Source organism: Oxyura jamaicensis, chromosome 10, assembly GCF_011077185.1.
Source record: "Oxyura jamaicensis isolate SHBP4307 breed ruddy duck chromosome 10, BPBGC_Ojam_1.0, whole genome shotgun sequence".
NCBI classification, from domain to species: Eukaryota; Metazoa; Chordata; class Aves; order Anseriformes; family Anatidae; genus Oxyura; species Oxyura jamaicensis.
Genome location: NC_048902.1, coordinates 9,217,778 through 9,232,577, shown reverse-complemented (window position 1 = coordinate 9,232,577; position 14,800 = coordinate 9,217,778). Strand labels below are relative to the sequence as shown.

Here is a 14,800-nt window from a genome sequence, read left to right as displayed (position 1 = left end):
GGGGGGGGGGCGGGGAGGCTGTCCCTCAGGGGATTTGGAGTGGGAGTGGGAAGATAAATCTTTCTTGAGTTTTTTTTGAGGGGGAAAAAGGTGTGGGGGGTGTCCCTGAGGCTTTTTGGGGGGGAAGGGAAAAGGAAAGGGGGGACATCTCTGAGGGTTTTTTTTTGAGTGGGGGGAGAAGAGGGTGTCCATGGGGAGTTTTTTGGGGGGGGGGTTAGAGGTGGTGGGTGGTCTGGCTCCTTGGGCTGTGTATGCTGGGGGGGGGTTAGGTCACCCTTATACCTTTCTGGCACCCCCAGGACACATCTTTGAGTCTTCTCAATGCCCCCTCTCACCTCCTGGCCCCTTCTAGTGCCCTAACTCCCTGTGGTCCCTCAGCACACAAGGGTAGGGCCCCCGCTGTGCCCCCATGAGGCGCTCTGTGACCCCCCCCTTGTCCCCCAGGTGCAGTCAGCATGGCAGATGAGGAGATCGCTGCCCTCGTGGTGGACAATGGCTCAGGCATGTGCAAGGCAGGCTTCGCGGGGGATGACGCTCCCCGGGCCGTGTTCCCCTCCATCGTGGGGCGCCCCCGGCACCAGGGCGTGATGGTGGGCATGGGGCAGAAGGACAGCTACGTGGGCGACGAGGCGCAGAGCAAGAGGGGCATCCTCACCCTGAAGTACCCCATCGAGCACGGCATCGTCACCAACTGGGATGACATGGAGAAGATCTGGCACCACACCTTCTACAACGAGCTGCGCGTGGCCCCGGAGGAGCACCCGGTGCTGCTCACCGAGGCCCCCCTCAACCCCAAGGCCAACCGGGAGAAGATGACGCAGATCATGTTTGAGACCTTCAACACCCCGGCCATGTACGTGGCCATCCAGGCCGTGCTGTCGCTGTACGCCTCCGGCCGTACCACCGGCATCGTGATGGACTCCGGGGACGGCGTCACCCACACGGTGCCCATCTACGAGGGCTACGCGCTGCCCCACGCCATCCTGCGCCTCGACCTGGCCGGCCGCGACCTCACGGACTACCTGATGAAGATCCTGACGGAGCGCGGCTACAGCTTCACCACCACGGCCGAGAGGGAGATCGTGCGGGACATCAAGGAGAAGCTGTGCTACGTCGCCCTGGACTTCGAGCAGGAGATGGCCACGGCCGCCTCGTCCTCCTCCCTGGAGAAGAGCTACGAGCTGCCTGACGGGCAGGTGATCACCATCGGCAACGAGCGGTTCCGCTGCCCCGAGGCCATCTTCCAGCCCTCCTTCCTGGGCATGGAGTCCTGCGGCATCCACGAGACCACCTTCAACTCCATCATGAAGTGTGACGTGGACATCCGCAAGGACCTGTACGCCAACACCGTGCTGTCGGGCGGCACCACCATGTACCCCGGCATCGCCGACAGGATGCAGAAGGAGATCACGGCCCTGGCGCCCAGCACCATGAAGATCAAGATCATCGCCCCGCCGGAGCGCAAGTACTCCGTCTGGATCGGCGGCTCCATCCTGGCCTCCCTGTCCACCTTCCAGCAGATGTGGATCAGCAAGCAGGAGTATGACGAGTCCGGCCCCTCCATCGTGCACCGCAAGTGCTTCTAGAGGGGCTGCTGGCAGTCACCCGGGGCGCCCCCGCTGCCTGCGGGAGGAGGCGTTGCAGGTCTTCGGGGGGGCTCTCCCTTCGCTTCGGACCACTTTTGTTTGACTGTTGATGTCCTAATCCGGTGAGGTACCGAGTAGTAACGAGCAGTACGCGTTTTAATGGCCCAGCCATGATTTGGCCAGTCTGTGACTAGAGGTTTTGTTTGATTTTTAGCAGAGAAACAGCAGCAACCCCTCAGGCTGAGGCTCGGGGCTGGCGGCTCCTCCTCGTACTGAGGTTCTGAAGGTGGAGGGAGGGTTGTTCGCGTTTCCCATGTAACACTAATAGGATGACACTAAAGTAGGCTCGTCACCTTTAGGTTTGTCACAACTGACTTATTTGTAGGAAGACAAATAAACTTCTTAGTCTTAAAACTATGCAGTGGTGTTCCTTGCCTTCTTTGGGGGGGGTGTTGTGTAAGGCCAGGCTTTGCACTCAGACTGAACCCCGGGTGTCTGTCTCAGAGTCTGAAACTGGAAAGCAGAACCTGGAGCGCTGCCGTGCAAAGCGTGCTGTGTCACTGTCTGCTGCACGAGCCATTTAAAGAACTGTTAGGAAGGAAAACTTGACTGGTATGTGGCTCTTGCAGCCTTTCTGGACTTTCATGGTAAGTTGGCTTTTTTTAGAACATAAACAGCCTGTCCTGTCAGAAAAGCTAGCGGGCTGGCACAGGTTTTGGGGTCAGAGGAGCAGCTTCTCCTTTTTTGGGATCCAGCGATGAGATGGAGCAGCAGATGCTCCTGAAGCTCCCTGAGCGTGGGGCAGTCAGCTCGTTTCCCTCTGGGAGGGTTGAGCTGTCCTGCAGAAACTCCTCCTCAGTAAGCAGAGCCGGGGGAAGGACGGACGCGTTTATTTCAGTGCTGCTGGTGCAGGGGCAGCCTGTGCCCATGGGGAGAGGAGCAGCAGGGATGGCTCCCTGTGGGCTCCCAGCCCCCTGGGACAGCTGCCTGCTCACCGAGCCTTACTGGGAGTGAGGAGCTGCTCCCGCCGTGCCTCAGGCCCTGCTGCCAGCCCCCGGTTTCCGCCCAGCCCCCCCTTGCCGTGCAGCTCCCCCACGCCTGGAGGCGCCGCGGGGCCCCCTCGTCCCACCGAGCCCCGGGCGGCGAGAGAGGTGCGGGGCCCCACCTCCCGCTTTTAAACCCCCAGCCGGCCTCCCATTGGCTCTCCCTTCCACCTTCCCTCCAGGCTGACCAATCGGCGGAACCTTCCTTAGCGAACTACGCTTCCCAGGGCTCCCCGCGGCGGGGAGGTGGGGCATTTCCGCTTCCGGCGCGGTGTTGCCGGAAGAGAAGCGGCGGCGCCGTGTGCGGGGAGCTCTGGGGCCGCGCTCGGCCGCAGCCCTCCCAGCCCTTCCCCCCCCGAGCCTCCTCAGCCCCCCGGGGAGCTCCGGAGCCGGTTGGCGGGCTCTCCCCGCTGTTGCCGTCCCCCCCCCGCGGCGCCGGGCCTGCCCCATGGCGCTGCCCGAGTGGCACATCGCCGTGAAGCTGGCGGACCAGCCGCTGGCCCCCAAGTCCATCCTCCGCCTGCCCGAGACCGAGCTCGGCGAGTGCCCGCTGGGCGGTTGCAGCATCTCCTGCCTCAAGCAGCTCATCACCGGCAGGCTGCAGGAGTCCGTCCCCGACCCCGAGCTCATCGGTACGTGCCGCGGCGCTGAGCTCCCGCCTTCTCCGTGCCCCGGGGATGGGAAGTCCCGGGGCTGGAGGGGCCGGGCCGCTGGGGTTTGGTGTGGCCGGGTAGGCGGCATGGTGCTCCAAGGGATTTCTAGAGGCTCTGCTGCACGGCGGCTGTCTGAGCGCCTTGTGGTGCTGGTGTGTTCTGCCACTGTGGGGCTCGCAGCGCTCCTGCGGGGTCGGTGCGCTCGTTAAGGAGCCTTTTGGCAGAGCTCGCTGACACCAGCGTGTCCGTGGGAGAGAGCTCAGCTCTTTTACAGGAGGCAGCAAAGACACGTCTGTGAGTATCAGCTCGGATTTCCTCTTTTTTCTTATCATGATGAAGCAGCTCAGCAGGCAGGGCGATGTCCCCACACATTTCTCAGTTCTTAAGGGCCCTGAGCTCTTTCTGAGCGTGTTGTAGGCGTTTGTCTCCCCATGTTTTTCTCCTCCTCTAGATCTGATCTACTGTGGCCGTAAGCTGAGGGATGACCAGACGCTTGATTTTTACGGCATCCAGTCGGGCTCCACTGTTCACGTGCTGCGCAAGTCCTGGCCCGAGCCCGATCAGAAACCAGGTGAGGAGGAGGTGGTGTGTGAGGAACAGCTCAGCTCCTCCTGGGGAGCTTCTGGGAGGCTGGTGCAGGGTTTGGGGGCGGAACCATCTGTGTGGTCCTCCTCTCCCAGCAGCAAATGGGGTAGAGTTAGGGAATGAATCATGTCACGGGCAGAGTGAGCATCCCTGCCTCACCTGGCTGTGGCCGGATTTAGGATGTTGCCAGAGAACCAGGAACAAAATGTCTCGTTACTCTAGGTCGAGGGAAAATCAGGCTTGTGTGTGCCTAACTGTAGAATAAATTGTGTTAGTTTAGGGTTGTTACCTTAAAACACTTCCTCCTGTGCATGTAGCAAGCTATATTTGTATGTTTTTGTATGTCTGGAAGCTGCGAGTTCTATCTTTCCTCTCTCAGAGCCCGTGGATAAGGTGGCAGCGGTTCGGGAGTTCCGGGTCCTTCACACTGCCCTGCACAGCAGCCCTGCCTACAGAGATGCAGTGAGTGAGGCTGCACGATTTGTCTGGGTGCCTTTTGTCTGTCTTCCTTGCTGAAGAAAGGCCCTGAGTGGAGCCTTGCTGTGTGCGGCTGCCGATCCGTTCCGATTTCTCTGGCAGGTCTTCAAAATGCTGGGGAACAAGGAGTCGCTGGATCAGATCATTGTGGCTACTCCTGGCCTCAGCAGCGACCCAGTTGCTTTGGGTGAGTCCGGAGGTCATCCAGAGGGTCTGGAGAAAGCCTGATAAAGATGGCTTCAGTATAAAACAAACACTTTAATTTAAACACTAAAATAAGCTCTTAAAGAGTGTTTAATTCCTGACACGTGGGATGGGGTCGCACTTCTCACAGCCAGCTGGGTGCCAGGGCTGATCCTGCCCGTAAAGTATCGCTGTGTGTGCTGGAGCACAGCCCGTGCATCTGCTGGGGAAGCCCTGTCCCGGGGGTGTGGCTGTGATTCAGCCTCTCTCCAGGAAGGCACAAAAGGCTTCAGAGAACAATAATAGAGCGCTTGCGGTGTCTGTTTGTGACTCGCTTCCTGAAAAACAATTTGTTTTCTTCCCACGATTTGACCGGCTCCTGCGGATTTTGTATCCCGTCTCTACTGGTCACGTTTCCTGGTCCCTCCCAGGCGTGCTGCAGGACAAGGATCTCTTCTCAGTGTTTGCAGACCCCAACATGCTGGACACGTAAGCTGGAGCAGTGACTGGGCCGTGCCTTTGCTCTGTTCCCGTTTAGGCTGCTTCCCTCGGGGTGGGAAAGAGCAGTTCTGCTCCTGCCTGCCGGCACAGGTGCACCAGGCCAGAGATTCAGGCCCTTCACCCTCAGCAGCAGAAAAGAGGGAGGTGACGCTTTGATGTGCGTCTTCCTTCGCTGTTGATTTGAACTGTGGGGTATTTGGTGGGAGCTGGGTCGTGCTCACCTCCAGAACCTGAGTTCAAATCCAGATCTGGTTGCTCCCAGCAGAGCTGCTCCAGGAGAGCAGATGTGTACGGTGGGAGGGGTGCTGTGGGATTGAGAAGGCTTCTGCAGCTGTGGGGAACAAGCTGTGGGGGGTTTTGCTGCTGGGCAGCCACAGTCGGCATCTGAGGTGCTGCTGGCCCAGCCAGCGCGGATGGCTCTGCCGCTCCTGCTTTAATTTCTTTGCTCATACCAAGCTGCTGTTTTTTAGCTTCCTTGTGTACGTGATTTATCTTCCCACCTTCCCTCCAGGCTAATCCCAGCTCACCCTGCCCTGGTGAACGCCATCGTGCTGGTGCTGCACTCGGTGGCGGGCAGCACCCCGCTCCCGGCCCCGGAGACGTCCTCCCGGGGCATGTCCTCTGGCTCCTACCGCGACATGCCAGGTGCGTTCAGCCCGCGGCCGCGCGGCTCTGCGGGCTTCATCTGCAGGTAAATAAATCCCTGCTGGGCTGACACAGAGCCTTCCCCGGGCTGGAGGCAAAAGCAGTTTGGGTTCCTGAGGAGTGTGCACTGTGGTTTGCTAGGTTGTGCTGACAGAGACTGATCTCATCCAGCGCAACCTCAGAGCCTCTCCTGGCCGCACACGTAGAATCGCTGTGGGTAGCAGAGTGCTGTGGGCTCTGTTTTGCACAAATTAAGGGCTTAACCAGTGCCGTAGCTGGGGCTGAGCCTGGTTGTGTGGCCGAGGCCTCCCGGTGCCCAGTTCCTGCCAGCACCTAGCTTTCTGCATCCGGTGATTCTTCTTTCTGTTGCAGGTGGCTTTCTGTTTGAAGGTCTCTCTGATGATGAAGATGACTTTCACCAGGTAATTTGCAGGCCAGGTCAGGTGGGACAGCTGATTTGGGCTTGCTTTATGGATTTAGCAGGTAGCTGTTAAAGACTTCAAAGGTTTTCTCTCTTATCTCAAGTACAGCACGAGTTCCTCTGCCTTGCAGGGGTGTTGTGAAGATAAGTGGCTTTTGTTTTTAAACTGACAGATGAAATACAAAAAGGCTTACAGCCAGTTCAGCAGCTTTAGAATAGTTGGGTTTAGGAAAAAAACATGTCTGATTGCCAGCTGTGTTTCCTTTAAGAAGTTCCACGTTTGAATTTTGAATGCGGTGGAGAAGAGATCCCTGGGAATAAGCACAGGAGCTAGGCCTTAGTGGGACACGGACACTGACCCCAGAGGCGCTTTTCTCTCCACGCAGAGCACAAGATCGACGCCGTCCAGCAGCACTTCTGGTTCCCGCCCGGCTTCCCTCGGCTACTCCGGGGCTGCAGGGCCCCGGCCCATCACCCAGAGCGAGCTGGCGACCGCGCTGGCACTGGCCAGCACCCCGGAGAGCAGCTCCCACACGCCTACCCCTGGCACCCAGGTACAGCAGCTGGGGGTGTCCTCCCACACCACAGAGCTAGCTCTTGACTGAGAGCGAGCCCTGCTCAGGTCTGAGAGTCCTCTCTGTCTGGGGTCTCCTTCAGACAGGCTGTGGGAGCGCTCCCGTGACCCATACGCCACTCATCTCCTCGTAGGGTCACTCCTCTGGGACCTCCCCGATGTCATCCAGCGTCCAGTCGGGGACACCCATCACCAACGACCTCTTCAGCCAGGCCTTGCAGCACGCCCTGCAGGCCTCGGGGCAGCCCAGCCTGCAGGTCAGTGTCTCAGCCTCTTCTGAGGACCCGTGAAAGCTCCGCGTGGCGTTGGGCGCTGCGGGGTGGAGGTGGTTCTTCCAGCTGCCTTCTGTGGCCAGACAGCGCTGGAAGGGGAGAGGAGCTTGGAGGAGGTGCAGCAGACTGATGTTACAGGGCTGGGTGGAACGGGAGGGATGGGCTGGGGGATATGGGGTGTGCTCAGCAAAATTTAGGACCTTCGAGACCTGTTTGCACACTTAGCATTGCACTTGTGAGTCAGAGAGGTGGGGGAATCCAGCGTAGCAGAGGGAGCTGTGGTGAAGGCTGTTGTGTTGGACTCTGGCACCTACCCTTAGCTTCTTTTGTTTCCTGTCCGTAGAGCCAGTGGCAACCCCAGCTGCAGCAGCTGCGAGACATGGGCATACACGATGATGAGCTAAGCCTCCGGGCCCTGCAGGCCACTGGAGGGGACATCCAGGCTGCCCTGGAGCTCATCTTTGCTGGCGGGGCTCCCTAGCTTTGGGCAGGAGAGGCTGGACTGGTGTGTGGCACCGTGACATTCCTCGCTCTGGGACTCGGCCCCACAGCTCTGCTCCGCACCGGGGCTCGGAGCTGTCGGGGCGGCTGCTCCTGTCCTTGCAGGTGGGCTGTGCCACCCTGGCTGAGAGCACCGCGGCCAGTTCCTCCAGCTCCACTGGTAACCTCTCTCCGGTCTCCCCCTTCTCCCCGTTCTGCCCGCCAGAGATGAGACCTCAGGGCTCTGCTCAGCACGCAGAGGCAGCTCTCGTGTGCCGGGGAGATGCGGCACCTGTGGTTCTGCGGTCTTAGATCTGGCACCACACACCCCTGCCTGCTGTTTGATCCCTGCCCGCCTGGCGGGCCTCGGCCTTACCTTGTTCTGTCGCTGTGGTTCCCCTGTGTCTGACTGCATTAAAGGGACTGTGTTCACCTGCCTCGTGTTTGGGTTGTGATCCGTCCCGGGGTGTGTTCCAGCCCTGCCAGGCGGCCTGTGCTTGTTGCATCGTGGGCGCTGGAGAATGGATCTGCCTGTTGCAGGCCGGCTGTGTCAGCAGAGGGCACTCCTCTTACAGAGCAAAATGCTACCTCTGTCCCTTAGTAAGAGACCCTTGTGCAGGGCGTGAGGCTTACCTGCCAGCCCTCCTCCTGTGAGTCAGGCCTGTAAGAACTAACTGTGCTACAGGTGCTCTCAGAGAAGGTGCCACAAAGGAGCATCACATCTCCTTTTTGGCACAAACCTAGCTGTTCCCAGCTGGTGTCAGCAGTTCTCAGCTCTCTGGTCGTGGCTGGTACAGTCCTGAGCATCGATGTGGTGCAGGAGTTCATGGCCACCACCAGGTGACAGCAAGAACACGACGAGCACGGAGGCAGAGGGTTGAGGCAGGTGCTGAAGGGTGCGAGGTGCTGCCTGGGAGAGACGCGTTGTTTCTGACGCGCCAGGTTACTCTGCTGGGCTGCAGCTGGTGTTTTCCAAAGTGGCTTCTAATCCTTAGTGCCCCGTTCAAGGTGCCTGCACTACAAAGGCAATCAAACGATCTTGCCTGTAATTAGCTAATGGGAACTGAGAAGCTGGAGCCAGAGGCAGACCTGGCTTGGCTCTGGTTGTACCATCAAGGTTAATAAGGCATGAAAATGGGAGCTGGTCTGCCCCAAATGCTGCCATGTGATGCTAGGGAGGCGGAAAGCAGAAAACGATCCATTACCTTCTGGCCACCTGTGTGCCCCTCTAATTTCCAAGCGCTGCTGTTGTTTGCTGACAGTGTCAGCTATCACCCAGCAATGTGGATCGTTCCCTCCAGGACAGCTTATCGACTGATAGATTTAATCCCGACTAGAGGATTAAGCCTCCCAGGAGGGAGGGACCGGCTTTGTTTTTCAATACGCGGGCGATAAAATCTGATGGCTATCGTAAGGTCGGACGGCTTTCCTGACTCGATACGCCCTTCCTGGACACGGCTCTCACCACCTGCTTTGGGAACCCGCTCCAGATGACGGCCGTGATTTCACGTGTATGAGAACAGATTAATTGGTTCCCATCCCTGGTGCCTTCACGCTTCGCTTTGCTGGAATGGGTGGCATATGCCCAGCATCCTCCCTCCCTTTCCCGCTGTGAGATGAGCCCTGCTGTCAGCCCCGAATCCTCCCGAGGCTCGCTGGGGATTAGCTGTATCGCAGATGTCACGGCGGTGCTGGAGCTGGGTGTCCTGAACCCCCCGACCCATGCAGGACTTGCTTTGGGACCAGGGCTGGCTTGTTTGCTAGGCTGTGCCCTGTCAGTTCTCAGCTCAGGCGGGGAACAGCTCGGGGCTGTTGGTGTCCCCACATTTTTCTTTTATCTTCCCTTGCTATTATGATTTGATCTCTTTGACCAACGTTTTGTATGAAGCAGCTTTTTTCCATTATATGGGCTGTTCCTGCTTTCCCTGGGTTCCCAGATAGCTGAGAATCGCCTGGAGGTTTTGCATAAAGAGGATTTCTTTCTATTTCTTTCGCAAATCATGTTACTTGGCTTGGAGTACCACATCAGACACGTTCTCTGCCTGAAACGGCTATATAGCAGAGAACTTGGCACTGATGGCGTTCGCAACCCGACTGATGCGTGTGCTTCGCTTCCCTCATCTCGCCTGTCCCTGCCTAGAATAGAAATGTTCAGCAGCCAGGCAAATTTAGAGAGGCAGGGAGGGGAAGAGAGGCTCTGCCTGGCCCCTGCAGGGCTGCTGATGGAGGGGGAGGAAGGGAAACTTTGATGCGGGAGGCTCTTGGAAGAGGCGAGCAGGAGCTGCGAGTGCCTCATCGCCGACTCCCCGGCAGCCAGGTGAGCGCTGCCTCCCCGCCCGCTCCCATTGCCAAGCGCCTCCTGCCCCCCAGCCCCGAGATGAAAGCGGTGCTGCGTGCAGGGGAGGCTCAGCCTCTGCCCGGGGGGGGGCTGCAGGAGGCAGCTGGTTGGGATGCAGCGTGAGGTCTGTCTGAGCCTGTCCCGGCTCCTCCAGCTGCTGCAGCCCTAAGCTGGGTAGGAGACAAAACGGGAAGGACTGGGAGATGCTGAAAGCTTGCTGAGAAAGCAGCTTTAGCGAGGCACCAACTTGCTGGAGCTCAACAGATTGTGCTCTTTGCGAGCAAGTTGCAATGAGCTGCCTCCCACCTGCCGCTCCCTGCGGTCCTCCCTTGGTGTCCCTGCTCCAGCTCTCATCGCAGCCTCAGCGCTCAGCTGAGCAGTGCGGCCGGTCCCGTCGGGGCTCAGCTTGTCCTTGTCCTGCCTGCTGCCTCATCTTCTCCCCGCACCCGGCCGTCAGCCAGCGCCTGTGGCCTGAGCGTCTCAGCAGCTGTGCGGCAGGAGCAGATGGAAGGTGTTTGCTGAAAGCATTTGGCTGACCCTCCGGGAGAGGTGGAGGTCAGGCCGCAGTTCCCCAACGTAAGTGCTTTCATTAGGGACTTTCTGCTTCTGACATCAAAGAGAAATTTTTGGTTCAGTTCCCTCTTCACCTCGCAGTGGAACTGACAAGGGAAGCGGCGGCAGCGGGTGTTTTCAGCAGTAATGGCAGCAGCTGGTCGTACTCCTGTGTTTTGGTAATCTTGTTGTTTGTTCCAGTGTTTGGCCATCAATGCTGGCGTGTCACGGACACCTGCAGGGGCTGGCAGTTTGGCTGGGTCGTAGGCTCTTCACCAGATGAGCCCTTCTCTTCTGCTTTGGCCACCTTGGTGGCTTTTTGCCCGTCCGCCTTGTTTCTTTTTGCCAAAGACAGTCCTGGGCTCCGTGAGGAACAAAGCGGTGCTGTGGGAGGGTGATTCTGCAGCAAGAAAGTAAAGCTGACGAAGCAGAATCTCCCAGGCTTCACATCCCTGACGGCTTCTGCTCTACCCCAGCCTGTGACTGCCCACCTTCGTCTTCCTCTGCTTTCACAATGACGCTGGAGCCTTCCCCTGTGTGAAGTGAAAATAACCAGCGAGATCTCTACCAGGAGCAGGCACTGACATTTAAGGTATTAAATGTTTGCGCAGTCTCTTAGGTGCGAGCATGCTTGGGTGGTTTGTTGGATCAGATCTTAAACCTCCAAAACTCCGAGCTCCTCATTTCGAGCTCCTCAGCCTTGGTTTCTGGCTTCATGTGACTAGGTTGAGAAAGATTTCCCCTCACCCTCCCATATGCCTCTGTGATATTTTGGAATAAATGTTCCTTCCGTGCTCCCCCAGCCGCGCAGGCTCTGAGCGTCCCCTGCTTGCAGGACGCATACAGGGATACGCTGGTAAAGGAGCCCGATAACCAAACCCGTGCCTAGGGAAGGCAGCCAAGCACCTTAAAACAGCATCACCACATTGCCCGGCTTGGCCCACAAAAAATGTGGGGTCAGATCTTGCCCAGACTGCTCCCAGAGCTGTTATGTCCTTGGGAAACGCAGCGGTCTGAGGTTCGGGTTCACTGCTTGCCCCGGTCTCCTGACTTAGTGGTGCTGAGTCTTATTTAAGCGCTGTGCTGGGAGCTGGAGGACTGACTGCCAGAATATCCCCGCTCGCCATGGGTGCCTGTGCTGAGCTGGGGAACGCCATCCTCTGCTCCCCACGTCCAGATGCAGTGTGGGGTGCACGCCTTGGCCCCCCCGCTACGCTCTGACGTGCCAGCTGAGCCCATTGCAGAAGGGGACGTTCTCCAGCACCGCTTTGCCCAGGATGCAGCATCTCGTGCAGGCTTTGCTAGGGAGGGAATAATCTTGGGCAGCCAGGCAGGAAACATCCACGTCGTGAACAGCAGCAGGAAACTTCTGTCAAAGCCCTTGCCTAGGGGCTTGCTTTATTTGCAAAGGGCTTGGTGGTTTCCTGGCTGGTTTCGGCTTTGTTCTTGTTCTTGGGGAATGCTGAAGAATCGGGAAATACAGAGTTGTTTTTGGTTTCTCTTCTTAGCTTTGTGCTCCTTGGTGAGCTCAACAGTCTCACCGAGGAGGCCAAGGCAAAGGGAAGAGGGGTGGCAGGAATTGCTGACTGCCACGAGCTCTGGGACTTCCTTGGCAGTGACGAAATCTTGGTCTCGTTCTTCCCTAGGCAGGCTTTCCGGGAAAGAGGGAAAGAGATGATGGGACTGCTGGTCAGGAGTCAGGTAAGAGTCAGGACGGGCGATGTGGCCCAGCTGGCCCAGCAGCGTGTCCTGTGAGCAGGTGGGACTCAGCCCCTTCCCTAGCACAGGGCAACGTTCTTCTTTAGGAACGGCAGGAGGGATCCTCTGTGGCTGTAATCATCCTTTTTGGGGAACTGTACTTGGTGCAGCTGAAGGCCCCGTGATGCTTACTGGGAAACAGCACAGTAAAACATTTGTGTTTCAAAGGCCGCTGGTTCTATTTTAGCTCGGTGGAAGCAGAAGTATGCTGAAAACGTCATACCATGAAATGTATTTCTTAATATTTACTTCTGTAATTATAAATATTCTAATTTATAGATGGAAAGGTTTACAAATAGCCCTCTGATGTCATGTGTGCGGTTCTAGTTCTGCTTTGGGAGGTCGCTTGTAATTAGATTACGGTAAACAGCAAGTGAAGTTCAAAGGGAAGAAGATAAACATTCCCTGAGCCATCCTTTGAGGCCAAGGTGCTGACCGAGCTACTGGCTTTGAAATTGAAGCTTCCTGGCTCCTCTGTTTGAACTGAACCTGGAAACTTAAAAACAAACAAAAACCTTAGTAGTAGTGATAATAATATAAAAAAGAATCCCTGTTAGGGGGAGCCCAGGGACTGGGGGGAGTGTTTCTGTCCACACGGTCTTTCTGGCTGACTTCTGGGTGTTCCAGGCTGTCAGCAAGCAGAACGGTTGTCCTGAAGTAATCTTGAGACGTCTTTTTCCCTTTCCCTGAAGCAAACATCCTCCTGATTTAAAAGCAGGATCCACTCGGTTCTGCAGGGCGCATTACCTCAGGTACTGAGTTTGAGGGGGAAGCTGGAGAGCTATGGAATTCCTCTCCAGGGGTGATAAAAGCGTCAAATGGGTTGTGCAGGAGCAGAGCCAGAATTCCCTGACTTCCAGCAATGGCCGATAACACAAGGTGCAAAAAAAAAAACACCACTTGAGAGCAGAGTGAGCAAAGGAAGGCCCACCTTTAGTAGATTCTCCAGCATCCACTGGTCCCAGGCTCAGAGGCTTTTAGAGCCAGAAATGGGGGTGTAAATAATTAACAGGCCCCACTGAACTGTTCTTTTCTCTTTGAACGCAGAAGCTGGTAGCTCCCACGTCACCCTGCAGCAAGGAGTCCTGCAGTTTAGCCGCGGGTTGTGTGAAGATCTGACCCAAGAGGGCACTCAGCAAGTGGAAGGAGGAAACGAGGAGCAGCACAGGTAACGGCCTGCATGTCAGACTCAAGGGGTGGTGGTGCTGTGGCAGTGGTAAAGCTCTGAGGTTTGATTTTTGGGTGCCTGGAAACAGCCTGGAATTGTTGTGGGCGCTGAAGTGGCAACAGGTGATAAGGAGAACTGGGCACTTGAGAAGAAAACTGCCACTAAATCTGCAAAGGAGATACTGTTGCTAATGACAGCAGAGCTCTGTAATCCCTCAGCAACGCTCAGCATGCTACCTTGACATCCTGCAGAGCAGACTTCAGACCGTTTGCTTTTGTGTTAATTGGGTTGTTTGCCTACAGCCCAGTTCCAGGGAAGAGGAGGAGGCTGGCCGTCCTGTCCCTGGAGGATTCCTTATTGGGGCGCAGCTCCGTCTGATTAAATGTTTCAAAAATGCTTCCCAAAGGACCTTCGTTATGCGTAATTCCATCATTCCGTGGATCCTGCCAGCTGGTGTCGGGCTGGGCAATCAGATGGCCGTTTATTCTTCCTCCACCTCATTTTCTTGCTCTTCTCTTCCTTCCTTCCCAAAAGCTGTGACTTGGTCACTTAGGGCTTCCTCCAGTTGCTTTCCCAAACGAGCTGTGTGGGAACACTGTGGAGTTGTAACAGCCAGGAAGCAGATGATGGGCACACATCCTACGCAAGGCAGGACAGATGGGAAGCAGGAAGACAGGGGAGCTCTTCCCTTTGACAACCTTCGGCAGGTCACAGGGAAAACAAGTCAAAAAGGTCGAGCTCATGGTGAGATCCTGAGCTGTTCCCACTCTCCTGCTGGAAGAGATGGTGGATCTGGAGAGAGAAACCAGAGCATCTGTGGTGCCGAGCCTTCGTGCGACCAGACAGGCTCCGAGTTTAGAGCCAAAGACAGTGCTGAACTGCTGACTACCTTCTGCATCGTTTGGCCCAGGGTCCTCAAGCAGAGGCCAAGATAGGAAGGAGGATCGGGGGAGGTAGAACATCTCAGACATCTCTCAGTTCCTGGCAAGACAGAAATAAGTGCTTAAAAGTACTTGAACACCAGGTCCACTTAATATCCTTAAATTAGTTTTCTCTTTCCTGAGCAGCCTCCACATCCTGTGTGTCTGGCCAGCTTGTGAGAGACTCTTTTGGTGTTTTTTTTTCCCCAGCAGCAGTTTGAAGTGACTTCTTGGGGGCCAGGTGATTTGCATTGATTCCCCAGAGAAAAACAGACTAAAACCCCAGCCCATGGCAGGGGCTGGGAGAGCAAATTGTGGAGCGGGAACCTTAGCTTGTGGATAACTAAGAGGACTCTGGGGTCTAATAGGGCTGCTAAAGGGCTCCGCTAAGCTCGTGTAGGGGGTGGTGGGTGCCAGACCCTTAGGACAGACCCTTTCAAAGCAGAAGTGGGAACTGGAATTGCTAAGGAATCTGCCTGCCAAGTGCTGAAACGCAGCCATTCCTGCAGGAGAGCACGACACAATGCTGCCCTGAATCCAGGCTCTTCCAGGAAGCAGAGGAGCACAGCATCCAAAAAAAGAAACGCTAGGAGTTCCAGGTAAGCCAAACTGTCTGGCCTGCAGGGCCCTCGCAGGAAGACAGA

General features: G+C 56.8%; 2 protein-coding genes across 3 annotated transcripts in view; both read left to right on the top strand.

Annotated features, from left to right (window-relative positions):
• The window catches only part of LOC118171893 (actin, cytoplasmic type 5), a 13,356-nt gene extending 350 nt beyond the window's left edge, over positions 1–13,006 (top strand). Inside the window, exons 2-3 of one of the 2 annotated variants that reach the window (XR_004753444.1) lie at positions 445–1,949; positions 12,994–13,006. Coding sequence is in view for 1 of the 2 variants with exons in the window: in XM_035335354.1 (XP_035191245.1) it covers positions 445–1,586 (1,142 nt within the window). In the remaining variant the exon portion in view is untranslated. Of the gene's footprint in view, positions 1–444; positions 2,004–12,993 lie in introns of those variants that run through there. The other variant, XM_035335354.1, reaches the window with a different exon arrangement.
• Positions 3,005–7,707, top strand: UBL7 (ubiquitin like 7). Its single transcript, XM_035335355.1, has 10 exons — positions 3,005–3,261; positions 3,734–3,853; positions 4,247–4,329; positions 4,447–4,531; positions 4,959–5,016; positions 5,540–5,673; positions 6,046–6,095; positions 6,481–6,648; positions 6,803–6,925; positions 7,284–7,707. Exons 1-10 carry the CDS (start codon positions 3,078–3,080, stop codon positions 7,419–7,421), a joined length of 1,143 nt encoding a protein of 380 aa, XP_035191246.1. The 5' UTR covers positions 3,005–3,077; the 3' UTR covers positions 7,422–7,707.
• Positions 13,007–14,800: the final 1,794 nt, after the last annotated feature.

What these genes read in the sequence shown, in the direction of transcription:
- UBL7 (XM_035335355.1), top strand. Translation starts at nt 3,078, where the DNA reads ATGGCGCTGCCCGAGTGGCACATCGCCGTGAAGCTGGCGGACCAGCCG. An exon ending in CAGCGACCCAGTTGCTTTGG is followed by an intron (nt 4,532 to 4,958) that starts GTGAGTCCGGAG and finishes GGTCCCTCCCAG; the next exon opens with GCGTGCTGCAGGACAAGGAT. An exon ending in CGCCTACCCCTGGCACCCAG is followed by an intron (nt 6,649 to 6,802) that starts GTACAGCAGCTG and finishes ATCTCCTCGTAG; the next exon opens with GGTCACTCCTCTGGGACCTC.